The sequence below is a fragment of the Peromyscus eremicus genome, chromosome 4 (assembly GCF_949786415.1).
Source record: "Peromyscus eremicus chromosome 4, PerEre_H2_v1, whole genome shotgun sequence".
In the NCBI taxonomy this organism is placed as follows: domain Eukaryota; kingdom Metazoa; phylum Chordata; class Mammalia; order Rodentia; family Cricetidae; genus Peromyscus; species Peromyscus eremicus.
The window spans coordinates 103,069,141-103,097,104 of record NC_081419.1 but is presented as its reverse complement, the minus strand read 5'-3'; the positions used below and the strand labels follow the sequence as shown (position 1 = coordinate 103,097,104).

General features: G+C 43.6%; 1 protein-coding gene across 1 annotated transcript; it reads left to right on the top strand.

Annotated features, from left to right (window-relative positions):
* The first annotated feature begins 890 nt into the window (after positions 1 to 890).
* Positions 891 to 27,643, top strand: Ckap2l (cytoskeleton associated protein 2 like). Its single transcript, XM_059261403.1, has 9 exons — positions 891 to 1,038; positions 1,763 to 1,829; positions 3,796 to 3,847; positions 10,792 to 12,038; positions 15,102 to 15,309; positions 19,438 to 19,593; positions 23,579 to 23,639; positions 24,911 to 25,097; positions 26,512 to 27,643. Exons 1-9 carry the CDS (start codon positions 1,002 to 1,004, stop codon positions 26,735 to 26,737), a joined length of 2,241 nt encoding a protein of 746 aa, XP_059117386.1. The 5' UTR covers positions 891 to 1,001; the 3' UTR covers positions 26,738 to 27,643.
* The last annotated feature ends 321 nt before the right edge of the window (positions 27,644 to 27,964 follow it).

The following is a 27,964-nucleotide window of genomic DNA, read 5'->3' as shown; positions in this document are numbered from 1 at the left end:
TACTTCTATTCTTAGATTTATCTAATTTTGTGGGTTTTTTTTAATTTTCTCATTATTGGGAAATCTTTTGGGTTTTTTTTTTTTTAACTCTTCTAACCCTCCATAACATTCTTCTCTACTCCTCACCATCTTTTTCCTCTCTTTTCTTTAATCTCTGAAAGTTTTTCTGAGAACATTTCCAGAAACAATTTGATCATGGCCTAATCAATGGAGTGATCCTTCAATGATTTTATCATGTGACGGCAACCGGAAGGCAGAGAGGGCGGGATAACAGGAAATGAGCGCATGGTTGGGAACTGGTAGAAGGTGAGGGATTGGTTGATGAACTAGCTCATCAGCGGGCTACATCACTGGGGGCTCCATCTTGCCCTGGCCTCTTCCTATACTCCTTTCTCTGCTTCCTGTCCACAAAGATGTAAAGAACAGCATCAGCCACACACTCCCTCTGCCAGGATGCTCTGCCCAAGGGAAGAGACCAAGCAACCCTGAATTGAACCCTCTGGAACCATAACTTGTTTCATTCAGGTACTTGGCCACAGAATGAAAACAATAACGACTACGGACCAATTTCATTTGGCACGCTATTACTTGCAGCCAAAGCCACCCTAACTGATATAGAACATTGTTTCTCCCTGTCGTCCAACTGCCACAACTGTCCTTAGCCCAAATCCGGCTACAACAAGATCTACTCTGCACGCCCAGCGGTCAGCTCCAGCCTTAGCCACAGGATCCGGCCCTGACACACCGCCACGGAAGTGACCCGGCCACTGGGCCCACCTCTCGGAGCTTGTCCCCGCCCCCACACGATCCTCCAATCGCAGCGCCTCGAGGCGGCCCCGGGGCCAACCGCAAGGCGCTGGTTTCCTGTTATCCCGCCCCCTCTGCCTTCCGGTTGGCGGATTTCAAAGTCGCGGAACCAATGGGAGCGTCCGGACGCGCGCTCGCGGCTCCTACCAGAGCAGGGCGCGCCCTTTGAAGGAAGAAGCTGTCGCCGCGGAGTCATGGTGGGGCCGGGCCCAACTGCCAGCGCAGCCGCGGGTAAGTGTGGTCGCCAGCCTCCCGCAGGAGCTGCCAGGCCGCCCCCTGCCTGCTTCAGCCTGCCCGGGGCTCGGGTAGGTTCGGGACGCTGGACCCGGGTCACACAGCGAGGAGCGATGCGCTCCGTTGCCGCCTGTGGACACCCTGGCTTTGCTGGTTTGGGCCGGAACTTTGACAGGAGTCAGGAGACCGGTTCTGTCTCAGTCCGAGTCTCTGCACCTCTGCGCTGTCTGGAGGTTGATTGATTAAATGTGGGCCGAGGCGTAAGGATGCTGTGGACCCTGATGTCTGTGACGGGCCTGGAGCCCTTACTCGCTCTTCGGAATGCCCCACCCCCATGTCACCTTAAGATGCATGCGGTGTCGTCACTCATGAGGTCTGTTGTTCTGTACCCCGTCCAAGGCGCTACCTACTCGAGGGTTAAAAAAAAAAATTTTTTAATCCTGGCTTTGCTGCCTATTAGTGACTAAAGTTAATCATATCATTACCCTCTCAAACAGCAAAATACCTCACAGAATTGTTGTGTTATTGTAAACAGCTTACTAACAGCTTGGCACCACGCTGATACCGTTGGTGTTGATATTAGTTTGAAAGCAAGGATAACAGGACTGGCCTTGACTTTCCCAAACAGCTACAGGAACGTATGGTATTTTGGGACCGTAAAGGGACTGGTTAAAACCTCAAGTTAAGTTTCTGTTGTTTGCTCGTGTCCACGTTTTTGCAGAAGAACGATGGAGAAAGCTCCAGGAGTACCTGGCAGCCAAGGGAAAGCTGAAGGACCCGAACACCAAGTGAGTTCACCTCCCTGTGGTTTGTTTTGTTGCCCTGGTTGCTAATAACAAAGAACAGTAGTACCAGCCCTTTTGTTTCCGGTCTGTTTGACCTGCAAGGTGAGCATGTAATAACAGAAGGAATGTTTCAGTCCAGGCATGATTTTAAAAAAAAAAAAAAAAAAAAAAAAAACACCTAGGTGGTGTCCTGTTGGCAGAGATTTAAGCATTATTATTATTTTTTTTTTCCAATACCAAAGGAAGAAAGGATTACAGTATTACCTACCTCACTGGAAGCTTTCTGGTTCCTTCCTTTTTCTGGGAAGATTGGTTCCCAGCAAAGCAGTTTTTGATCAAGGAGGAAACTGGTTCCAGTGTTTGCTTACTAAAGCAGGAGCCTTGGTTATAGTCAGTCCACAATAGTGGCTCACCAACATCCTCCAACTTGGTGATGTCCTTTGATGTCCTCCTGGCATACATTTGAGGTGGACAGAACATAACCCCTTTACCCTTTTCTCAGCACCATACCATCTTTGTCCTGTTATTTCTCTCTCTTGCTTGCCGTAGGTATATTTTCATTTAGGTGACTCAGTTATGTGTGTGCGTGCACGCGCGTGTGTGCCAGAGGGGGATGTTGGGTGTCTGCTCTATCGCTCTTGCCCTATTCCCTTAAGGCAGGATCTCCCACTGTCTGAAGCTCTCTGTCTAAGTTAAGCAGGCTGGCCAACACACTCCTAAGATCCACTCCTCCACCTCTAGTGCCTAGCGTTAGAGGTACCTTCACCACGCCTGATTTTTATGTGGCTGCTGGAGATCTGGACTAAGGTCCCCAGGAGCACAGCAAGTGCTCTTACCCCTGAGCCATCCTAGCCCAGGTGATTTTACCTTGGGTTTTTCCTCACCTCTGCTTCCTTGATTGAATGAACCCAAATCATTTTCTTAACAAATATTCATTTAGTACCTATAATGTCTCTCTCCTTCCCTCCCTCCCTCTGTCTGTTTCTCTTCCTTCTTCCTCCTTTCCTCCCCCTCCCCTATGAATGGAACCCAGGCCTGTCATGTGCTTTACAACAATTCTACCACTGACATATATCCTCCAGGCCTGTCAATCACTCTTAATGCAGAAAGATGCAGAACTTACTAAGGCAGAGACATCCCTGCCCTCCATGGCTTATGCTCGTCAATCTCTGTTCGTCTTGGGTTTCAGTCCGTGGAGATTGAGTCCTTCTCAATTCCACTCTGTTATATCTTTTATTTCACTAACTAGACTTCAACTTCATGTTACATCCTCATAGGTACCAGAACTTGCAGATGTTCTGGTCCATGAATGCTGTAGTGTTTACATGTAATGTATGTACATCCTTTTATAGACTTGAAATCATCTGCAAGTTACTTATGAGTCCCAGTACAATGGAAATGTCATAGAAATAGTTAGGTTTAGAGAATAAGGAGGGGAAAGTCTACATGTTCGTTATGAACGCAGTTTTGTTTTTCGTATTTTTTTAATCAAAGGTTAGTTAAATCATAAATGTGGAACCCATGAACTGGAGACTTGGTTATATACAAACCCCCATCCCCCTCTGAAAAATACTGAAGACATGTAGAGCAAGGAAGTTTCTCAATGAAACCTCTCTCTCATGTCTGGCCCTCAACATTCAAGAGTTGATGCTCAAAGAAGACTAACTATGAAGAGGCCACATATATTTCCTTAATAGTTTTAGAATGCTCCATTTGTACATAGGATATCCTGAAAAAAAAAATCACAAAAGGAATTGGTAAGAGCGGCTGTGGTCTTTGGGGAAGGGAATACAGGGCCAAGGAAGAGAGAGTAAGGATACTTTTTTATTAAGTAATAATTTTGATTTATTTTACCCTATACAGAAATTCTATTGGTTTAAAATTCTAATCATAATGTTTTAATCACTATTCTTCCTAGCTTTCCTGATTCTTCTGTACCAAGGATTAATTTTATTTTCATCTTTCGTAGGCCTTATCTAAAAGCCAAGAATAACTGCCCCAAACCACCATCTTCCAAATATGTAAGTAAACAGCCCTATGAAAAGGTCGTTTGTGTGATTTAACATTCAACCCAGAACTCTTTAGGATAAAATAAAGTACTGGACCAAGAAGCCTAAATCAAAGTATCTTGTAAAACTCAAGAACATAGAATACCTGTCTGTCTTAGTTAGGGTTTCTATTGCTGTGAAGAGACACCATGACCACAGCAACTCTTGTAAAGGAAAAACATTGAATTGGGGTGGCTTACGTCTTGAGAGGTTTATTCTGTTATCATCATGGTGCGACATGGTGACATGCACTCAGACGTGGTGCTGGAGAAGGAGCTGAGCATCCTACATCTTGACTTGCAGGCAATAGGAAGTGGCGAGACACTGGGAGTGGCTTGAGTATATATGAGATCTCAAAGCCCACCCCCACAGTGACACACTTCCTCCAACAAGGCCACATGTACTAATACCACTCTCTTTCAAACTACCACACTGTCCTAGAAAAAAAATAGATATTACTGTTAATGTAACTGTTGTACCTGTTTGTATGTGAGACATGGGGTTCAAAGAGACTATGTCCTCACCCTAATTCTACAACCAGTAAGAGCAAATCCTGTCTCATTCTGTTAATAAATTATATTGAATACATGGGGCTACTTAAAGAATATACTGAGTTTTTAGAAATTATTCTAGGAGTAGATAAAAACCACAGATAAGATATGCATTAATGTCTTTTCCAACCCTATCATGGCCTCTGTTTCAATATATTATTATTTTTATGCGCTTATATCTCTTCTACTTAAGGTCCTCAGAATCAAGTATAATCCCATTCTACATCTCCTAGAGTCTAGCACTGTGCCTTTTCTAGTCAACCTTGAATAATTCTCTCTTGATTCAAGCCTTCCTTACATCCTCTGAATTTGTTCCCTTCCAATTCAGATGCCCAGAGTGAGTGAAAGTAAATGTAGCGTAAAGCAATTATTCTTTCTTGTGCGTTCATTGTTTTCTTTTTCAACTTCATCTGTTAGTTCTTAGATGTTTAAAGGAATCAAGAGTCAGAAATGGAAGTTCTAACCCTAACCCAGCTTCCAGCTCCCTCCCTGTGCCTACCTAGCCTTTGACAGCTCACTTTTTCTACCAGATGAAGGAGTTGAATTTATCTCTAAAATCTCTCTTTCAGTTCTAATGTCCTATTCTAAGGATAGCTTTTCTCCCTCACCGGAGGGCTTGAAACTGAATGACCAGTTCTACCACTTGTAATACTTTAGTCAGGTCAGGCCAATCTAAAGTCAAGATCTGAAAAATGTCCAAAAGAAACATTTGCAAGTCACATATCTTATGGGGATCTAGTATCCAGGATATGTGATTCTTACAGCACAAACAATTAAAAGACAAATGACTCAAGTTTGAAATGGGCAGAGTCTGAGTAGACATTTCTCAAAGATGTCAAAGATAAGAAGAAATGTTCAATAGTGTTAACTGTCAGGAAAATGCAAATCAAATGACAATGAGAGGCAGGCCAGTAATCCCAGACCTGCTATTGGGACCGGCTGATAATCCCAAGTACTGGGAGGCTAAAGGCAGGAGGATTGAAAATTCATAGCCAGGCTGGGCAATTTAGTAAGACCCTGTCTCAAAATAAAAAGTAAAAATAAGTTTGAGGATATAGTTCAGTAGAAAAATGCTTACCTGGCATGCATCAGGCTCTAGGTTCAATCCCCAGGAAAACATGCACTCACACACACACCCTAAAAACAACAACCAGGCAGCGGTGGCGCACGCCTTTAATCCCAGCACTCGGGAGGCAGAGCCAGGCTGATCTCTGTGAGTTCGATGCCAGCCTGGTCTACAGAGCCAGATCTAGGACAGGCACCAAAACTACACCAAGAAACGCTGTCTCGAAAAACTAAAAAAAAACAAAAACAAAAACAAAAACAAAACACTTCTCTAAAAAGAAGCATTTTACGTTGTTGTTGTTGTTGTTGTTTTTACTGGGCTGGAGGTATAGCTCAGTTGGTGGATTGCCTGCTCGGCATGCACAAGCTCTGAGTTTAACTCCAGCATTACGTAAGCTAGGTGTGATAGCACATGCCTGTAATCCTACCAGTCTGGAGGAGGTGGGAGGATTAATATTGTAAGTCATTCTCGACTGTGTATCAAGTTCAAGGGTTGTAGCAGGAATCTTAAAGAGTCTTATAATAAAATCAAACCCGAGGCCAGTTATTGGGGTCAATGCTGGTAGATCAGAGAGACAGAACAAGCCACAGCTATCTCACCTTGCCAATTCCTCAGCTGGTCCTGTTTCCTCAGACTGGAGGCCTCTGAGTCCTCATCCAAAACAAATCTCAGCTGAACTGTGTTGCTCCAAAGCCTGAAAGCTTAACCAGCCAAATGCTTAACCAACCAAATGCTGCTAGTTTCTGGTCCTCACGCCTTATAAACCTTTCTGCTTTCTATCACCACTCCCTGGGATTAAAGGCTGCTTTCTGGGATTAAAAGCGTGAGTCACCATGCCTGGCTGTTTCCAATGTGGCCTTGAACTCACAGAGATCCAGAGGGATTTCTGTCTCTGGAGTGCTAGGATTAAAGGTGTGTGCTAACATTTTCTAGCCTAAGTATCTTGTGGCTTTTCTGTTCTCTGACCCTAGATAAGTTTATTAAGGTATACAATATTTTGGGGAACACAATACCACCACATTTCCTCTCTTTTTGTCTAAAATTTAAAAAAGCTTGTAACTAATACAAGAAAAACTATCTAATAACTATATACAATATATACAGTCAAAAATTACATTAAACATGTCTAGTCCATTAACATTTGACAGATTCAGTAAAAACTCCATTATATATATTAACAATGTCCAGTCCAGTAACATCTGATAAACTCAGAGCAAAAAATTTTCATTACTTATCTTATTTAAAACAAGTAGCTCCTTTTTAAAAGTAGATTCCATAATCTCCCTTTTTATCTTATCATATCCATATTCTCTCTTTTTTCTTTCCATAATACATTCAGTAGTCTACCTTTTGTCATTTTTATATCTTCCTCTTTTTCTTCAGTGTAGATTCAGTGACCTATCTATTTATCCTATTATTTCTTTATCTTTTTTCTCAGAGTAGATTCAATGATCTATCTCATATCTTATTCTCTTTTTCTTTTTGCTTTCTAGGGGTGAAGATCTCTTTAGGGAATCTTGAAAAGAAAAAATTTAAGTTAATTGTCAAGTCCTGTATCATTTGTCACAAGTTCTTGTTCGAGTAGTCTGTCAGGTTGGATCATCTCAGCTAGCCATCTCGAAATTGTCCTAAACAGTTTATAGTCCAAAGTCGATCCTTCCGTGATGTTAATCAGCTCAATGGCTTTACCTTAGTCCATGTAGAATCATCGTTGTTGAGTCCTGTCACTTTTTTGAAAATTTTAAAGTCACTGTTAGGCGTGGTCATAGTTCTCTGCAGATTTTTTTTTTTTTTTTTTTTTTTTTTTGTGCCTCCTCTGTGGTTTGGAGTAATCACAGTCTGATAAATGTCTGTCTCTCGGAACTATGAACATTCTTCCCTAGAACAGAAAATCTTCACAGCAATTTCTCCCCACCATTTGTCTTGCCAAACTTTTCCAAACTGACCTTTGCCGATGTTTTCTTGTAACACGATGGTCCTGGCAATTCTTCTCTGAACAAGCAGCAGTAAACTCTTCGTCCCAGGTAGCAGCATCACCGCAGTCACCAACACGATGAGAAGGAGTTGGCAACGTGGAGCAGTAGCCACTGCCTCCATGGTCGCACTGCTTGTTTGTGACTCGGTCTGGGCTGAAGCTTCTCCCAAGCCTCCTAGGCTGGCCTCAAACTCGGGATCCTCCTGCCTCTGCCTCCTTCAGTAATTCCTACCGGCGTGCCACCACAACCGCCTGAGTGTAGCTGGGGCCGGAGCTGGGGCCCACAAGTCCAAAGGCAAGAGGCTTTTTCGTGAATTCGTAACACAAACGTTGCCTAGGCTACATGAGACTCTTTCAGAACAAAAGTAAAGTGCTAATATAGGGCACAACTTGAGTGAATCTTGAAAACGTTATGCAAGGAGGGGAACAAAGAAAGCCAGACACATCCACACAACAGGCATGCACAAAACAGTCCATGAATCCACCTGTTTACCAGCTCTGCATGGGTGTAGGGGAGAAGCAGCTCTCAGTGCTAAGAGCTGTGGAGAGAGGGAAATGGAGAATGACTGTAACAAACCTCTTCTGGGGTGATGAACATATTCTGGCATTCCATGGGGATGGGTGTACAACCTTGTGAACATTCTAAAACCCACTGAATTGGAGGCTTTAAAATACTAAATTTTATGGCATGTTAATTAAATCTCAAATTTGTGAAGTATAAGCCATAAAAACACATTGTTGTTTTTTCATTTTTATTTATTTGTTTTACATCCCGGCCTCAGTTTCTCCTCCCAGCCCCTCCACCCCACTCTACCCCCTCTGTGCCCACCCCCCAATCCACTCTGCCATTTCTGTTCAGGGAAGGGCAGGTCTCTCATGGATATCAACAAAACATGACATATCAAGTTGCAGTAAGACTAAGCACCTCCCCATGTATTAATGCTGGACAAGGGGACCCAGTATGAGGAGTAGGGTCCCAAAGGCCTGTAAAAGAGTCAGAGACAGCCCCTGCTCCCACTGTTAGGAGTCCCTCAAGAGGACCAAGCTATACATCTGTAACATATGTGCAGAGGGCCTAGGTCAGTTCCTTGCAGGCTCCCTGATTGTCAGTTCAGTCTCTGAGCCCCTATGAGCCAGGTTAGTTGATTGTGTGAGTTTTCTTGTGATGTCCTTGACCCCTCTGGCTCCTATAATCTTTTATCCCCCTCTTCTGCAGGATTCCCTGAGCTCTGCCAGTGTTTGGCTGTGGGTCTGCATCTGTTTCCATCAGTTGTTGGATGAAGCCTCTCGGCAACTGGGCTAGGCACCAATCTATGAGTATAAGAACATATCATTAGGCATCATTACATTGAGATTTTTTTTTCCTCCAGTCATATTTGGTTCTGTCATAGGTCTCTGGGTCATCATTTGGACATTTTCATACCAACATCCCCAGTTTCTCAGTAAACGATGATGTAGAGTTCTGAAGTGAATGTTAGGTCCAAGTGGTAACCCAATATAAATATAGCCACATGGTTTACCATCTCTCTCTGCCTCCCATTTCCAACCCTCTTGTACCCCACCCTCAGCAACACCACACGCTGATAGGGTTTCAGGCTGGTGTCTCCTTGCCCTGGTGGTTCTTGTTAAAGATTTCCTTTGTATATTTACCTAGTGAGTCTTAGCGGTGTGATCAAGAGAGCCGGAGTTTGGACCTTCCATATCTTCTCTTGGAGATACATGTTCTTTAATATGCCCAGTTCTCCTTGCTGAGCAGTTGCTTTCCCTGTGCATACGCCAGTGCCCTCTTACTCCTCTAGTTTCTTTTCTGTTGCTGTGATAAAACATTCTGCTCCAAAGCACCTTGAGGCAGAAAGGATTTATTTGGCTTATATTTTCAGGTCATAGTCTATCACTGAGTGAAGTCAGGCCAAGCACTGAGGCAGAAACCATGGAGGAATGCTGCTTTCTGGCTCATTCTCTGGTTCACACCCAGGTTCATGCTTAGTTAGCTTTCTTTTATTTATTTGTTTGTTTGTTTACTTATTTATTTTTATTTTATTTATTTATTTGGTTGAGCAGGCTGGCTTCAAACTCAAGAGATCCACCTGCCTCTACCTCCAGAGTGTTGTGATTAAAGGCATCGCCACCACACCCAGCTATTAGCTAGCTTTCTTATACCACTCAGGACCCCTACCTGCCTAGGGACAATGCCACTCACAGTGGGCTAGTCCATCCATTATCAATCAAGACAAGCTCTCACAGACATGGCCACAAGTCAGTCTGATTTGGGCAGTTTTTCAATTGAGAGTCCTTCTCAAGTTCAAGCTAACAATAAAAGCTGACAAAGATACTTGCTAATTACCAAAAAAAAAAAAATCTAACCTTAAAATTCTACCTTGACGTGTGTGTGTGTGTGTGTGTGTGTGTGTGTGTGTGTGTGTGTGTGCACGCATCTAGATCTGTCTCTTGAGCTTTGTCTTTGACTCTTTCTCATCTGTTTGTTTGGTTTATCTGTTCTAGTTAGTTCACTTTTGTTTTATTTTGTTATTTTTAGATGTCTTTTCTGTGAGAGAAAGGGTATGAAGAGAGATGGGGGGATCTGGGAGGACTTGAGGTAGGAAAACTGCAATCAGAATATGTATATGAAAACAATCTATTTTCAGTGTAAGAAAAAATTCTGTTTTGACTTCACAAGTGTGAGCTTGATTACTTTTTTTGTTTTGTTTCGTTTTTCTGGGTTTGGCAGTTGTTGGAGGGGAAAGGAAAAGGCGTGTGTGAAGCTCTCCCCATATTGCAGTGTCCTCTCCCTTGTATCTTTACCCTCTGACGCTTACAGAGGGCACTGATTCCTGGGTTAAAGGTTTACTGGCGAGTATCTAATAGGAAAACTGCATAGCGTGGCTGTACAAGTACAAGGGAAGGCCTGTTGAAGGCTGCCTGGCCACAAGTTATTGTCTTCGAGTTGATGGTGTATCTGTCCAGGCCAGTTATGAGTGTTCTTTATTGGGACATAATGGGCATTGAAAAGTACTCTTTGATGTAGGCAAATTCGTTTTTGAAACAGTTTTTTTCTTGTTGTTGCTAGCTGTGTTTGTTTGTTTGTTTAATTTATTGAATCTGCCTAATTGTGTCGAGTTAAAAAGACTCTCTCTGGCTTACTTCTAATACAAACTCAAATTACAAAAATCACCTATATGCAAAGGTAAGCCTTCATATTCCAGATTCATCTTTCTTAACTAACATCCTAAGATTGTTTTCTAACATATGCTTGGGTTATTTCATCATTTTAAAAAGTGAGCTATTGTTATGAGCTTTTAAATATATTTTTTCTTCGTGTTTTCAGACTCCTGGACCTAAAAAAGATGTTTCTAATCATGCTGCTTTGCCTGTCAAAACTGCAAGGCCCATCAACACTAAACTCCAGACTAAACCAGCTAATATCACAGGGTCCCAGAAGCCAGAGTTGGAGCCAGCAAAACTTGCAGGCAAAGGGCTCACTTCAAGATGTTTTTCTTCTAACCCAGACTGTAAACAGTCCAGTAAGAGCCAGCAGCAGCACAGAGCTACATTGTCCACTACAGGGCTGTCAAGAAAACCCAGGCAGTCCATGGGTACCCAAGAATTGAAACCCCAAAAGCAACAGGAAACACATCAAGGAAATGCCGAATGCACCGGTCCTGTGGCTAGGACCCATGTCGAAAACCAATCTTTGAAGGGCTTTCTAGATGGCATGAACAAAGAGAACTTGCCCCAAACCTTGCTAGAACCTGGGAAGCCAGATCCTGACTCATACCCCATAAGTAAGCCAAACACTGGCTTCTATAATCAAACCCAGAGAAGTCTGGCTTCTAAACAAATCTTAAGCAAAAGTTTGGTTAACCATACTGTTCTGAAAGACAGAGCCAACAAACAGTTTGTTAGAAACACACAAGTCAGAGCTCAACCAGTGAAGTCCCAGCATCTCTCTACAGATGCAGATTCTGCACAACCAAGAGAAAAACCCCCACGTACAGTTCCCTCTCACTTCATTCCGGCCCTTAGTAAGACTCAGATGTCAAAGAAACCAGTGGTCAAGGACACACAGGACATAAAGATTAACAGGGTTAAATGTGGAAGACCAAAAGAAACTAAGGTACAGTCACACCCTGCTACTGAACAGAAAGACAAACATACTAAACCTGGTTCCCAGCCCAGCTTGCTTCGGGGAGGACAGAACAACAGACATCCAACCATCAGGCGGGATCAAAAGACTGTGCAGCCTTGTCTTGGACCCCGGACGGCATGCATTCTGCAAAAGTCAAGAGCCATAAGCCAGAGGCCTAATTTGACAGCTGGCAACTTTAATCCAGTCATTCTAAGCACCCCTAGCATAAGAGCAAATAAAACCCATGACAATAAATGCAATAACATCTTTCAACAAAAAGCACAGACTCTGGACTTAAAGTTCAAAAAGGTTCTTCCCCAGAGCCAGTTTCTGAACAGGACTGCTCCCAAACCAAAAGCTGGTACAGCAACCACGAGTAGGAAGGAGGCCCCGAGTGCTACCCAGACTCATCCACGTGTTAAAAAGACAGAAGTAGAGGATCGGAGGTACTTTGCTTTAATTCTAAGATACTGCAATTTAAGATGACTAGGCAAACTCGTAGTGGTTGGGGTTAGGACCGTAGCTCAGTGATAAAGCACTTACCCTAGCATGTGTGAGGCCCTCAATTCAACCCCCAGTACCACCAACAGATACACACATTTTTATATGTGCATATACACTAGGTTGAGAAATAGCTCCTAAGTGGTATATAGCTAGAGCCTGAAATGGTATGAAGCTATAATAAATATTAACACTTAACAAAACTAGGTGACCCACAAATGTTTTATAAATCATTCTCTATAATTGTCTATAAAGTTGTTTTGTAAAAATGGAAGTGGAACAGAATAGATGAGCAGGAAATAGGAGTTGCCAATATAGATTAGTTTCCCAAGAAGTGTCCTGCAGAGACTGAAGAACAACAGACCAGGACAGTCTGAAAGGAGCCAGAGAAGTAAGTTCACATAGCTAGGAAGAAAGAAGTCGGTGATTGCCTTTGCAGTTAGCAGAGAAGGAATGGAAGGCTTCCATGAGCATGAGTGGCCCAGGCTGGGGAAGGTAAGCTGAAGCAGGAGCCCTGGTCAGAGGCAGCGTGCACGTGTTAGAAATCGGGACCCGGGGTTGCTGGGGCTCAGTGTTGTACATGATGCTTGAGGTGAGCCAAAGGATTTTGTCCTCTTTCTGCCCAAGACCAGTCACCGTCCCAGAATGCAAATGAGCCTCCTTAGAGTGCACTTGTGGAGACCTGGTTGGAACAGAACATAGACTCCTGACAGAGTGAAAGAGGCATGTAAAATTAGATGGTGGCTGAAGTTGGCGCAGACTGAGGGGGACAGGATTTGGTCTCGAAACAGAGCCTTCTGCCTTCTTAGAAAGAAGCTTAATGTTTGGTGATGTGGTTGAGAGGGTAGGACCAGGGTGGCCATTTAAATAGGAGGTTCGGGGAAGCGCTTCCATCAGTGAGACCTGAGGCTGATGAGGAGGAAGGGGAGTGTAGAAACTGAGAGTGATGAGTGACAAGTTGGTGTCTGTCTAGAACTCCCAGCCTGGCTCACGTATTTGCCATATGACAGTGTGCAGCATGTTGAAAGTGTCTGGTCACAGAAGGACTAGAGCCTGTGGGAAGGGTTAGATCCATCCACTCGTGATGCATGTTCCCCCATCGCCTGCATTGTGCCAGGCTCAGGTGGGCAAGGAAGACCATCACTGCCTCTACCCTGAGGGAGCTTGTCGTTTGGGGTAACATGGAAAGTTTAGAGAAGTTAATCATGGCATTGAAGTCCTAGGAGTACGCTGATTTTAGAAGGGGAAATTGTCTTCATTATAATTACAAGGAGACTATGGAGATAGGAAGAATGCTAGGGACTGGAGGAAGTAAAGATCATGTTTCTTAGCTTTGTTAGCATGGAACAATCCTGCCTACGCTAAGCACTGTGCAGATTGTATGATCACTTATCTTCTGGATAGAGTCAGAGGAAAATGACAGTTAATAACTTTCATTTATTTATAATTACTGAATTCTGGAAAAGGCAAAACCATAAAGACAGAAAGCAGATCAGTGATTCTCGGGGACTGGAGATTAGTGGTAAGCTTGGCTCTCTGAAGAGATTTGGGCCTGTATTGTATCTTGATTATAGTTACAGTCGAGTGGTCTTGTATGTTTAAACCCACAGAACAACACACTTCTAAAAGGTGAGTTTTACCATACTGTCATTGAAAGCTTGTGTGTGCCAGGCTCTGTGCTAGGTACTGGACACCCAGTTCTGCCTTCACAGAGCTTGTGTCCTAGTGGAGGAGACACAATATGAACATGTTTATTAACTAGGACAGGATAATTGCAGATCATTACTCTTCAAGTAAGAACCATTCGAACAGAGGACAGAAAATGCAAGGCCCTGAGGCAGGAATGAGCCTGGATCAGGAAACTGAAAGGATGTCAGATCTCTACGAGGGTAGTGAGGGAGAGGGCCGTGGTGTGGAGCTGGAAAGGGTGGCGGGACAGCCCTTGAAAACATTGTTAATTTTGTCTGGAGCAATCTTGAGATTAGCACAGTCTACTGTACATTCTCCTGATAGATGCTGTGGGCAGAGAGTGACAAGGGCTAGAGTTTGCTTTGCGTTTCAGACAAGGTGATGTGTGTGGCTTGGCATGGTGGTCAGGTGGACAGAACCAATACTAAATCTGTACAGTGATGTGTTAGACACAAGGGGAAGCAACTACCCAAAGACAACTCGTGAGTTTAGGGCCTACTGTTGATCAAATAAGGGAATTAGGAAGGGACTTGGAGGTGAATATCAAGGGCTTTGTTTGGCACAGTATTGAGCTGAAATGCCTGCTAGACAATAAATAAAAGGTACAAATGAGGCAGTGGATTTAACATGGTTTGGGGCTCCATGGAGTGTCTGAAATCTGAAATGGGCATTTTCTGGTCATTGGTACACAGTTGTGATATAATCTAGACACTTGGTGTCCACATCCATCCCCTGCCTTCCAAAATAAGTCTATTTGCTTAGCAGTGGGAATGGAGAAAATGTGAGTTGTGGCAGTCAGCACTAGAGCTTGGCACTGTCAGAAACCAGTTACTTAAGGAGAAGAGAGCCCTAAGATTGTTGATTAAAGAAGAAAGGGCCATGTGTGGTCAGAACACTAAGGAGCTGGGCGAAGTGGATTCCTATGAGCACCAAGGCCCTACTAAAGATATAATGCGGGTTTGGGGGGTCTGGGTGGCCGGCCAGAAGCTTCTGGTGGTAGAAATGGAGTGCTGAGGTGTCTTAAGGGCAGGTGGTGTCCAAGGCAGCACACGAGGAAATGAAGACTCAGAGGAAAAGACTGAAAAATAATCAGAAGTCAGGTATTTACACACTGAAGCTCCAGTTGGTCCTCTGTAACCCCCACAGCTCTAATTGGCATAGTCAACCCAGCATGGCCATCGCCCATTTGTGGGTTGTTCTTCTTTCTGCTTCCTGACCTTGTCTGTGTGGAAGGTTCACTTATACCCAGTCTCTGCCTGTCGTCTGTCTTAGAAATGTTAAGAGGGAAACAACTAACCCCCGCCCCAATCATGTTACAGGAAACAGCTGGAAGAATGGCAGAAATCTAAGGGGAAAACCTATAAACGCCCTCCCATGAAATTGAAACAAAAAAGAAAAGTCATAGAGGAAATGAACGTTTCATTCTGGAAGAGCATTGAAAGAGAAGAAGAAGAAAAGAAAGCTCAGTTGGAGCTGTCCAATAAAATTAACAGCACTCTGACAGAGTGTCTGAGGCTCATTGAGGAGGTGAGTGAGAGGAGGAAACAGCAGAGGATGACCTGCAATCAGTCCTGGTGCTTAGAAGTTTTCTTACAGAGCAAGGGAAATGACCTTCACCTCAACAGAAACCCAGCCACTCTTCCAAGTATAGAGAAGAGTGATAGTAACAGTAATACTGATGAAATGCAATTCAGTGGCAGCCCAGAGATGTTAGCAAACTAACCTAGGCCATTTGACTCCCAAAGGAGCCTTCTCGGGATGACAGGGTCCAAGGAGTAAACAACATTCAGATTGAAATCTAAGTCAACATACAAGGCTTTTTTCAAATTGGAATTTCCTTAATAGTTTTGGTTGGGGGCTTTTTTAAGATTTATTTATTTTTATTTTATGCATATGGGTGCTTTGCATGTATAGATAGCTGCATCCTGTGAATGCAGTGCCCATGGAAACCAGGAGAGGGCATCAAATCCCCTGGAACTGGAATTTCAAATGATTGCCACCCACCATGTGGGTGCTGGGAACCAAACCCTGGTTCTCTGGAAGAGCAGCTAGTGCTCTTAACCACTGGGCCTTCTCTTCAGCTCCCCTAAGTACTTTTGGTAGCTAGAAATGGTATCTGAATTGTATCTTGAAGTCTACAGATCAGGATAACATGGGTGGTAGACTAAGTGTCAGAAACTTAAGCAATTGCCTTAATGAAAATGCATTAATAAAAATTGATACGCTTAACCTCTAGACAGAGAGTGAAAAAGTATAAGTCAGCGTGTTCTGGTAGTGTTGGACTTGGGGGAAGGGCAGGAGGACTATTATTTTAATGTTTCTCACTGCGGGGAACATTATTTCTCCTTGGTGGAGTTGAACTTCAGAGGTGTGTTTGTTTGTTTGATTTGCTTTCGTTTTCATTTTTAAAAATACACGGATACATTTTTTTGTGGGTTAGAGGGGTAGGTACACTTATGGGAAGGACCCAGGGCCACCACAAGTGTCATTCTCAGGCACTGTCTTCCTTGTTTGGGGGATAGGAGTTGTTTTGGTTTGGGTTGGGTTTTGTTGTTGTTGTTGTTGTTTGTTGTTTTGAGGGAGGGTCTCACAGGCCTGGACCTCCAGAGTAGGCTAGGCTGGAGGCTGTCTGGCTATGAGCCCCAGGGGTCTGTCTACATCTCCCTGGTGCTGGGACTGCAAGCATGCACGACCAGTCCCAGCCTTTGGGAGGTTTCTGGCTATTGGACAATGTCGTTCTACTGAGCCCACTTACCAACAGAGCCCCCCCCCCTATGGCCCCACCCACTTTTGTTTGTTTGTTTTGAGGCAGGGTTTCTCTGTGTAGCCTTGGCTGACTTGGAACTCACTCTGTAGACCAGGCTGGCTTTGAACTCAGAGATCCACCTGCCTCTGCCTCCCAAGTGCTGGGATTAAAAGCGTGCCCCCCACCCTGTACCTTCTTAATATTAAAATAATTTCAAAAAGTAATACAGATGAGTGAGCAGATCCCCGTCCATCTCAGCCTGCTCCTTGAAGGTGGTCATCACCCACTGCTGGCTGTCCCTCCAGTTTTCACATACATATGTGCATACAGTCTCCATACATGGCGAAGGAGGCAGATGGCTTTGACTTCCAAGTTGCCATTATCTTACTTCACATTTTATATGTTTTCCTAGTCTCAATCAAATAAGTTGGTATTTTCCCTTTTTTCTACACTCTGAAAATAGTTTGTGTAGCTTTTCACATGACTGTTTTATGTTTCTTGGGCTGAATGTATAGTGGATTTGTGCCTTTTTTTTTTTTTAAATCACTTATTGCACTTGGGAGGCCAAGGCAGGAAGATCACAGATTCAAGGCCAGCCTTGAATGAGCATAGAAAGTTCATAGCCAGCTTCAAATACGTAGTGCATCCTATCAAAAAGCTAAAGAGGAGGGGATCAGATTTGCTGGAGATATCTCTGATCTATTTAAAGGTTACAAAATCTTTTGGATTCTAGTAATTGTTTTTTCTCGTTTGTCCGTATCTATACCTATCCTGTCAATTGTTATTCTTAGCTTCTCATTAAAAGCTTGGATGATTTAATCAATCTGAGTTTCTTATAAATATGATAAATGCTATAAATTTGCCTCCTGGTTTTACTTTCTAATATCTGTCATATTTAATAGTCTTATCAGCTAAGGTCATATCACAAAAACAATGCCTTTCTCCAGCACACCACCTCATGGGTTCTATCCAGAAGTTTCCTGAACTCTGTCTGGTTTTGGATTTTATGGAAGCTTCATTACATATGCATGATTGGTTACCTTGACCTACATTAGGCCATTAGTGATCAGCTTACCCTTCAGTCCCTCCCCAGAGGCTGAGGGTAGGACTGAAGGCCCCACCCCTCTGATTCTGCTTGCCGGCTGTCCTGGGACCAGCCATCTTCCTGAGGCTACCTAGGGACTGCCAGTCTTCAGTTAATTATTAGCATGCAAAAGACTTTGGAGAGTCCCAGGATTTTAGGAGTTACGTGCCAGAAATGGGAAAGACTCCATGTGTAGTTCACAATATCACACTAGAAGAGGTGAACAGGAGAAAATAGGATTCCAACTTCTGCTAGGGTGTACCACCAACAAATGCTAGTGTTTTAAGGACAAGAGGAGGGAGCCTGTGGGCCGGGGGCTCAACCTTGAGGAACAACCACTACCCCATGGTGCTCTGAGCTCAGTGGTGTGAAAGTGACTGTAGGGGTGGAGGTGGCTGGAACCAGCTGCTGTCCCTGGTGAGGGACTACTGCTAGGGTGACAAAAGCGCTGGAAAGACTCTGTCCTTCACTTGGGCAGCTCCCTCTAGTCTCCTGTGCAGGCAGGGCCCAGCCAGAGCCACTGTCCGGTACAAAGCTTTGCAGGGTTCCAGCCCCAGCGTCAAGACACAGGACAAAAGTGGGGTTTGAGCTAAGTTGAAGTAGTTCACAGAGTAGCTGCCTGATACCGATGCCTTCTCATTGCTTTCCATTTGTGTCTAACTCTGGAGAATTTCTGTTTAGAGTTCTTTAATGCAAAACTTACCTTAGAAGCCTATCTTTGCATTTCACGCTTACAGTGGCCTTCTCTTACAGGTGTTAGTGTCTAACTGTATAGTGATTGGTCAAGTCGCCTTCTCTGGATTCTCCTTGATGGAATTTGTTGGAATTTTCTTAGTCGTTTTAATAACTGATCATTTTTAGTAAACATTACAAAAGTGTTTAAAAATAGATGTGACTTTGGGAACTCAGAATTTGGATTTTGCATTGTTCACTTCTTTGTTGTGTCCCACTGGGGGGTGGGGAATCTGTGGTAGCGATAGTCCCTTGCCATTCTGCTGGTACTGCCTTCTCGGTCCCTCAGTTTTTGTGCTAGTGTCCATTCTTTGTTGAGTTGTGTGAAGCTTTTATATCATGTTGGTGAGGCTTAGCTGGGAGTGTACATGTTTGTCTCCACGTCTCCAGCGGAGCTTCTGAGTTTGGTGGCTCACTCTTGCTCCTAGTCCATGTCACAGCCCTGCCCTGGGCCTAAGCCAGAAGCCATTTCTAAGTCCCTTTGTGTGGAATCTACCTGCATGAATCTCCAGTACACTCACATGTACACATATACCCTGACCTTTGCATACCTCTGCTGCTCTTCATGCATGCTGAGGCTAGTCATATGGAAAGTCTAGCCTTGACTCACTGTTCACATTACTATGAATATGTGGTTTGGTGCCTGACCTGGATCTTGCTCTGTAGACCAGGCTGGCCTTAAACTCACAGAGATCCACCTGGCTCTGCCTCCCGAGTGCTGGGATTAAAGGCGTGTACCACCACTGCCCAGCTTGAATATTTTTAATATGTAAGAAGTATTTATTACTCTATGTCTTGATTCTTTTTGGGTCTTTCATACCATAAAAATATAGAGCATATTCTTTACCTTATGCTGTGGTAAATGTTTTTTTATCTACTCTGCCTTATGTAACTCTTAAAATTTAAAGGCTAATGTTAAAAATTTTTGAAATGTACAATTAAAATAGGGACAATTATGTATTTATTATATATTTACTATACCTCAATAAAATTGAAATTTTAACTTCAGAAAAATTAATGATCATACTTTCAGATATCTGAGAGTTAATAGCGAACTAAAGTCATAATAATCATTTTGTATTTCCTTTTCCAGGGTGTATTTCCTAATGAAATATTTACCATTGTGTCCAGCATTCCTGAGGCTGAAAAATTTTCCAAGTTCTGGGTCTGCAAAGCAAAGTTACTGGCAAGTAGAGGTCCCTTTGATGCTATCGGACTGTACGAAGAGGCCATTAGAAGTGGGGCCGCAGTGAGTACCTGTCTTGGATGGGGGACCTCAAATTCCGTTTCATGTGCTTTCTTTGGTGTTGCAATAAGATGGCTCTATATTGCAGTGGTAAACTTCCGTTCATAGGGGTGAGAGGGGTGAGAGGGGTGAGAGGGGGTGATAGGGTAAAGATGATCCAAGTGTGTTATATGCACGTGTGGCGATGTCACAGTGAGACCTGAAACCCATTGTTTCGTACATTTAATACATACTAGCGAAAACCTACTTCGCCTCATAAGGCAATCACAGGGTCCAGGGGGAATATATTCTTATCAAAGCATCACTCAACTATTTCTTAGAAAGTAGGGTTACACTCACCAGTGGAATTTGGGTTTTCTTGTCAAGTACCCATGTCTAACTTAGCACCCATTGCAGAATCCAGCAGTTTTGGAAGTAACACTGGAAAGTTACAGTAGTAACAAGATCAGATAGTGAGAAAGAACCTAAATTACATTAAATTCAGGACATCACTAACCCAGAGTCTTTACATCAAGAAGCTTACTAACTCTAGAAGCAAACAGAAACCTCCGTTTGCAGGTTTATTTAATGGAGAGTGTATCAAATCACCTGCTAACTCTTCTTGCTCAGATGTCGTTCCCTCCCTGCCTCCCATCCTGTGGTACCCACGACCATGGCTGCTCACGGAGTTGTACATCTACACTGTTTGCTCAGTTTCACCCAGTTATGTCTTTCCTCACCCCGCCCCCTTCACATTTCCTACTTCCTAGAACAAACTGATTCCATTTTTACCTCTGTGGTTTCAGAAAACATGCTTATGTTGCTGTTTCCACTTTTTGGCCATAATTTGTGACCTCACAGATGAGGACCCGGCTGTAACCTCCTTTTACCCAGATTTCCCCGTGTCCACTGCCTCACACACATGTCGACAGCTCTGTCTGTCCTTGTGGACCTTTGCTGTTCTCTATGCTTCTGTCACTTTGTGTCCATATTGTTAGACCTATGTAAGAAGTACATGGTGGGGCCGGAGAGATGGCTCAGGGGTTAAGAACACTGACTTCTCTTCTAGAGGACCTGAGTTCAGTTCCCAGGAACCACATGGCAGCTCGCAACTGTATAATTCCAAGATCAGACATAGACATACATGCAGGCGAAACACCAATGCACATAAAATACAAACAGATAATTTAAAAAAGAAAGAAAGAAATACATGGCTGTGCTGAGCTATGGAACATGCACTGTGATTGCTTTGCCTTTCAAACACATCTTCTACTTTTCCTAGAATTAATTATTTATTTTACCTATGCTTAGTTTTCTGAGTGTGTCTTATATAACTAATTGTCATGTTCTTGAATTTTCTAAATAATGTCAAGACTTCAGGTATCTACTGGTTTAATTTTCTTCGAGACCCCTCTAGTTTATTCCAGGTTGGACAGGCCGCTCTCAGCTCCTGTCTACACCGGCTGTCCTTCAGCTCTCCTCTCCATCCCTGGCAGACACGCTCCACACTCCTTGAGTAGGCTGTTTCTCTTGTTTCCTTCAGTGCCGGCCTCCTCTTCTCCGGTGCTCTTCCCACTCTTGCTGTTGTTTTGTTCTCCATCATTCATTGAAGGGTTTATTCAGATGCGGCTGAAGTTGGGATGGATGGATGTGTGCGCACACAGGTGGACTGGAAACGTGTATTCAAAGCTGTGGAGGCTGGGAAGGTAGCTCATTCAATAAAGTGCCTGCTGAACAAGCGTGAAGATCTGACTTTGATTCTTAGCACTCATATAAAGTAGCAGTCAAGGTGGCACACACTTATACTCCAGCACTGGTGAGGCAGAGGCAGGTGGATCCCTGGAGCTTTCTAGCTGGCCAGCCTAGCCTAATTGATGACTCCCAGATCCTAGTGAAAGATGCTGTCTCAGAAAGCATGGCGGGTGGTTCTTGAGGAATGACAAAGACTCTACACACATGTGTGCACACACATACACATATGTACACACTGAACATGCATGTACACACACACACACACACACACACACACACACACACACACACACAAGCTCTGGCCACATGTATGGGGCTTTCCAGTAGGGTGAGCTGGCCGGCTGCACTGGCTGGTTGGAGAACCCTTGGTATCAGTTTCTTCAGGTCTTTCTCTTCAGCTCGTCAGATTATCTCGGGGAGGTTCTGCCAGCCTCCTTCCTGGGAGCTAGAAACTGTGCTGCCAGTGTTGGGGGTCTCCACAGCCTGGAGATTTTGTTTATCCTGTTTTCAACTAGTCACCTACCCGGGTCTTACATGATGTCCCCTGGGAATGTGAGAAAAGTCCCAGTTTTCTGTTAGGGTGAAGCTGGTAGGGCACAAGCACCAGGCTGCAGGGGGCTGGAGTCTAGGGTAGAGTTGGAGGTCTCAGACTTGATGAGCAGAGGCCTCACCTCCTGCCCTTGAGTTTGGAAGCTCTGGGATACACAGCAGGGTTTTCCTCAGCCACACTCCAGCCCAAGATTCAGCTCTCTCAGACAGTTGGCTCTCCTTTCCACCATTCCAGCTTCCAAAATCTTGCTGTTTATTCTTTCCTGTGCCTCTTTTTAATCCTTTATTTTCATTTCAGTAGAATTTCAAGAGAAGTTAGAAATAAATGTGTTTTTAGTCTACCGTCTTTAACAGAAGTCTATACAGATGCAAAATATGCTTCATGGAGCTGGGCTTACCCTGTAATCTCAACACTTGGGAGGCTGAGGCAGGAGAATTGCCATGAGTTTGAGACTAGACTGGTCTACATAGCCTGGCTTAGCTTAGACTACAGAGAAATACCTTGTCTTAAAAATTTAATAATAAATATGCTTGATGTAAGTCTTTATAACACAGATTCATTAGTGTATATATGTATATTCCCCACTTCAGAAGCTTACAGCATCACTTACTTGATGTAAGTCTTTATAACACAGATTCATTAGTGTATATATGTATATTCCCCACTTCAGAAGCTTACAGCATCACTCGATCGGTTGGCTTTGTTCTTCGGTTTGGGTTTTATTTGTTTGTTGTTTTTGTTGGAGTGGGCTTTTTTGTTTTGTTTTATTGAGACAAATATATGGTCTCACTATGTAGACCAGGCTGGACTGGAACTCAAAGATCTGCCTGCTTTTACCTCCAGAGTCCAGAGTGCTAGAATTAAAGGACTGTGTTACCATACTTGGTCAATTCTCTCTCTCTCTCTCTCTCTCTCTCTCTCTCTCTCTCTCTCTCTCTCTCTCTCTCTCTCTCTCTGTGTGTGTGTGTGTGTGTGTGTGTGTGTTATTAATTTGATACAGAGTACCAAGTCAGGAAAAAAATTCCAAATACAATATTCCCAGGGAGAAACAGCAGTTGACTTTGCGGCATGCTCTGTGATGTGGTTTACATGGTTTTCTATGCCTGGAGTTTTTTGTTTTCCTTTGCTTGGTTGATTTGTCCTGCTGTTTAAGATACATAAACTAAAGAAAGGAGAGAAAGGAGAGGCCAGGGAAAGATACAGAAAAGAGTAAAAAAAAAAGACTGCATCATGGGACTCTGGGTAAAACTCTTCCTTGAGTTAACCTATGGTTCAGGCTTTCTGAAATGCACACATACCTTCTATCACGAAAACAAGAATTAAACTGACAACGACAGTACTTGATGCGTTTTCTATCTATATAGTTAACTTTATATCTCTAAGCTAGAATCTTTATATAGGAACACATCTTTAATGATATATAAATTAATGGAAAAAGAAAATTTGATTTAGAGAAAATTATTATAAACAGCTTTGAACACATCTCTTAATGAAATTGGGTATGGAATTTAATCAACATTTTCTGTTTCTTTGTTTTGCTCATGAATCTTTAAAACTGAACTATTTTAAGTGTGTTTATCTCTGAATATGCAATTTAAAAAGAAAACATTTTTATTGCAGAAGGTTTATTTGATGCTAAGCAAAAGTCCTTAGCTCAGTTTTTCCATGAATGCTTTTAATACCAGTTGTTTATTTTGCTGCCTCCAGCCAGTACAAGAACTACAGGAAGTTCTGAACATTCTGCAGGATCCAAGCAGAAGCACGGAGGGTATGGTTAGTTTTGTATTTGAGTTCGTTCCCTTGAGATGTGCAAGTAAAAATCATCATGGAGCATGTAGGAGATCAGTGGAATGAGGCCCTGAAACACCTCCCGCCTCTTGGTCTTTGTGGCCTGGCCCTTTTTAGCTGTAATCATCCACCGATTTATTTCTGTGATTACAAGTCAATATATGCCCAATGCTGAACAAAAGTTTTGTCCACCACAGCAGCCTGGACTAGTGTCCTGCTTTCCTGGAGTCCTCTGTGGGAAAACACAAATGACTGTTTACCAAGAGAGGGAGACAAAAGGAAGAGACACCGTGGTTTAAGTTGTGTGTTTAATCACCCCTAAGTTACCGTCACTCATCTAAACTCATGTTGTCTCTCAAGAGTCTCTCCTCTTACTTGGCCATCATGGTCACTATTCAGAACCTTAAAGAATGTGTCCTTGGAAGTAATGGTACCAAACTCGGTGACATATAATAATGTGTAAGATACTTTTTATATAGGAGTGGGAAGGGAAAGTGTGTCCTGTCTTTGGAAAATAAAATGAGCTCTTAGTATCCTAGATGGCAAATAGTTTTCCTTTAAGAATAGATTTAAGGTGGCCATGATGGCTCATGCCTGTAATCCTGGCTGAGGATTGCCTTGATTCAAGGCCAGCCTGGACTACAAAGTAAGACCTTTAAAAATAGGAGACAGAGGAAGAGGAGGAGGAGATTTAACTAAGGACCATGAAGTCCTATGGAATAACAGCTAAGTAGCTAGTAATTTGAGGAACAGAGTTGAACTATTCGATGGGAGACTCACAAGGAGACTGTATCTCAGATACTTGCTCTCATGAGAGTGAATAGGCAGTCAGAGTGTGGCCAGTGCTAAAAGGGATCAAGGGTCCATCTTCAGTTGGTAAAATGCCCGAAAGGTGTCTGGAGGGCTGCTTAGTAAGGTGGCCTGATGTCATAGGGCGTTGCCGTGGAGCTCAGCAGGAAAGGGGGCACTAGGAAGAACTGGAGGAGAGTAGCAGTGGATGGATATAATCAACATACATTTTATAAATGTATGAAAGTTTCCAAGAATAAGAAAATACTATTTTTTTAAAAAATACGGCAAGAAAAAAAAGAACATAAATGCCAGTTGCAGTCCTAGCTCTTCATTTGCCATACAGACTCCATGAGGATCATGGGAAAGTCACTGTATATGATGCCCTCTTGTTTTACTGATTTTTAGTTTAATTATTAAATTGCTTAACTCTTACGTCCCTTCCTGGCCTTGTGTACACAGCAGTCACCTCTGACTCGTTAGCTGCTGGAACTAATGTCACATCTGTGGACGAGCTGGCCAAGAAGGAGGAATCTGGGCAGTCATGTCCTTCTCTAACAGAAGGAGAGCAGGTTACAGCAGCTCCACTAATAACCACGGCAGAATGGGATAACCCTAGGATCAAACTGCAGATCGCCCCTCTCCCTAGGTAAGCCAACTCCAGCAGGCTTTTGAGCACAGAACTAACTCTAGTTGAACTCTCAGTTTCCTTCACACCCAGCCAGAGAAGCAGTGGTTGATAGATGCCTCTGCAAAGAGGTTAGGTCAGTGAGGAGTCCCGGAGAGCTCTCAGGGCATCGAAACAGAGGAGAGGATCAGTGCTGACAGGAGACCCAGGATCCATCTTCAATTGGCAAAGATGCCCAAATCACGGTCTTTGGCATTGGGGAAGGGGCTGAGGATACTAGAAGTTAGAAGCATTGACAGGCAAGTCTGCATATATACCACCCCCTGCTCCACCCTAAAAAGACACAACTACAGTGAAGTCCATGCTGCAGAGTCTGGCAGGTGCTGGCATGGAGCCACACCCTCCTGCATCCAGCCCCACCTCTCCACTGTTCTTTGTCCTGCCAGCCGGGCACAGACAGGAATGGGGAGCACTAACTCCCCAGTTAGTGTGGGAGAGAAGGGGCGTGTCCAGCCCTGTGAGAACAGTGAGGGAAGCTGAGTATGTTAAGAGACTTCTAGAGCCTTCTGTTTCCTAGGAGGTTACGTTCCAGGCAGAACTGCACTGTCACTGTAAGGCAGTATGGCAGTGGGTCAATGTCGTTTCCAAAAAGTAAGTTTAGTATCTCTCCTCTCTTCGTGATTCTGGAAGGACTCCACACAGGAGCACCAGCTCAGCGGTTCTGGGCCTTCCTTTCCCCGGAAAGCACAGCTAGACTAACCACTTAGCCACCATTGCCCCACTGTGGTTGGCTTCTGGATGCATGAAAGCAGTCAGGCTGTCTGAAGCTCGCCTCCCACTGGCTCCAGAATGATTGTTAGAAGCACTTTTTAGCAGACCTGCCCTCTAGTTCTGCGTAAGCTAATGCAGGCAGTAGTGTTGTGAATTTTAGACCAGTCGTGCATGCAAAGGTCCCTGAATACGTTGGGAAGTTTACAAGGAAGATTCTCAGTTGTCCCAGCTTCAGTACATGGTTTGGTCCAGTATCTTAACAGATTTTGAGTGATGTATAGTCAACACTAGAAGGACTCTTTGAAGTCACCAGTGCAGTCAAGTTTGGTATTAGGCCAGTTTCCTCAAAACCCTCAGAAGTTTATGAGACAAACAAATAGCAATTGTAAAGCAGTTAGCTTCAAATCAAAACCATTTTCACCCTTCATTCATAAAATCCTAATGCTAACACAACACCATGCAGGAGCATGTATGTGGCCACCACCCAGTACTTTCTGGGCATCAGAGAAAGCCACTGTAGGTTGAGAACTACTGCAGACTTGTCTCCTGCTCAGCTTACAGTGAGATGTCAGTTATGCTTTATGATTTAGTAAGAAACACAGAATAAAAACAGAATGTTGCTGTAGCTGTGAAGGCTCTGAACGCATCCTTTGGTCTCCTTCAGAATATGTGGTGTGCCAGAAGTACAAGACATGAAGCTCATCACTCCCGTGAGGCGCTCGGCCAGGATCGAGCGAGCAGTGGCCCGCTACCCAGAAATGCTGCAGGAGCATGATGTCGTCGTGGCTTCTCTTAACGAGCTACTGGAAGGGGACAAAACAGAGTACTTTGTCTTCCGGGAAAATGAGGCCTTACCTGTGTCACTAGGCTTTGAAGTCCTTGAATCATGATCTTTTGATTTTTTGTTTGTTTGTTTTTGTTTAAATGGGGTTTTTTTCAGGACTTGCAAGAGATAAGAAATGCCCTTGTTAAGATGGCCTGAAATAAATGTCCACTGACACACCATGGCCCAGAAGAGAGACTCTTGCGGCTAAGGAAGTAATGCATTGTGTTTACTCTCAAATTGTATATCCCACAAAGACTTTTGGTTCATGTATTTTGTTGCATACTTTGTGATAGTTTTACAGCATACATAAGTTCAGAGTATCAATATACTTTGCTGATCTACTATAATTCTACTGTAGTTATTTTTCATCCCAAAGGCTGATGCTGTGGTCTGACTGACTTTCCTCTTAGCATCCACTGTACCCAGGAGGGCAGGTTCCTAGGATGGAAAGATTTGGGTTTGAACCCAGCTCACCAGGCGGGATGGTCAAACCCCACACATCAGAGAAGATTGGGCTAGCCATGCCTATACTCAGCTCCCAGATGACATTCATGGTGTCCTCTGACTTCCATCATAGCGACCCTATAGATGAGGGTGACTCTTGTTCTCTCTGGGTGGGTGTCCTCTAGTGAAGCACAATCCAGAGTTGGCGTGGCCACCCAGGTATTTATTAGGTACAATCCTCATTTTGCACTTGTTATGCAGAAATGCTTCAAGTAAAAGCAAAAGTGTGGGGACAGCACCTACTGCGTCCATGGTTTTCTGTTTCAGGGACTCGTAGCCTGAAGAGGCCGTGAGAATATGGCTGTGGTTTTTTTTTCTCCTTGGGCAACTGCTCTTGGCGAGGAAAACCAGAGTTGTTTTGTAAATATTTTGTATAGAAAGCCTAGTCAGCACATTTTAAATTCAGCTTTGTTACTATTATTACTAAGTAATATCTAAAATAAAAACCATTAAATAGTTGTTCATCCCTGCTTGTTTGTTCACTTTGTTATAGTGGTGGCTTAGCAAGACCCGTAGGGGTTCCTCAGGGGCGACACTGATGGATACCCCAAGAACCTCACGGGGTGCCTGAATTTGTAGCCTGAATAAAGGATCTCACCATGAGCCTCATGAGGAACTGGATTTTTGGTATGAGGGAAACAGGTTCACCTCTCAAGATCAGGCTTATAACACCAAGATTCCTAAAACTGACCTAGAAAGCCTTGGTGCCAGAGAAGTAGCCCTCCATGAGAGATAGATGTCCATCTCCACCAGCATGCGGGAAATCATGCAGCCAGCTTGGAGGGTT

Bases quoted from the DNA above. Each gene is read 5' to 3' on its own strand.
- Ckap2l (XM_059261403.1), top strand. From the start codon at position 1,002: ATGGTGGGGCCGGGCCCAACTGCCAGCGCAGCCGCGG. The intron at 19,594-23,578 runs GTGAGTACCTGT...TGCTGCCTCCAG, and splicing joins CCATTAGAAGTGGGGCCGCA to CCAGTACAAGAACTACAGGA. The intron at 25,098-26,511 runs GTAAGCCAACTC...GGTCTCCTTCAG, and splicing joins CAGATCGCCCCTCTCCCTAG to AATATGTGGTGTGCCAGAAG.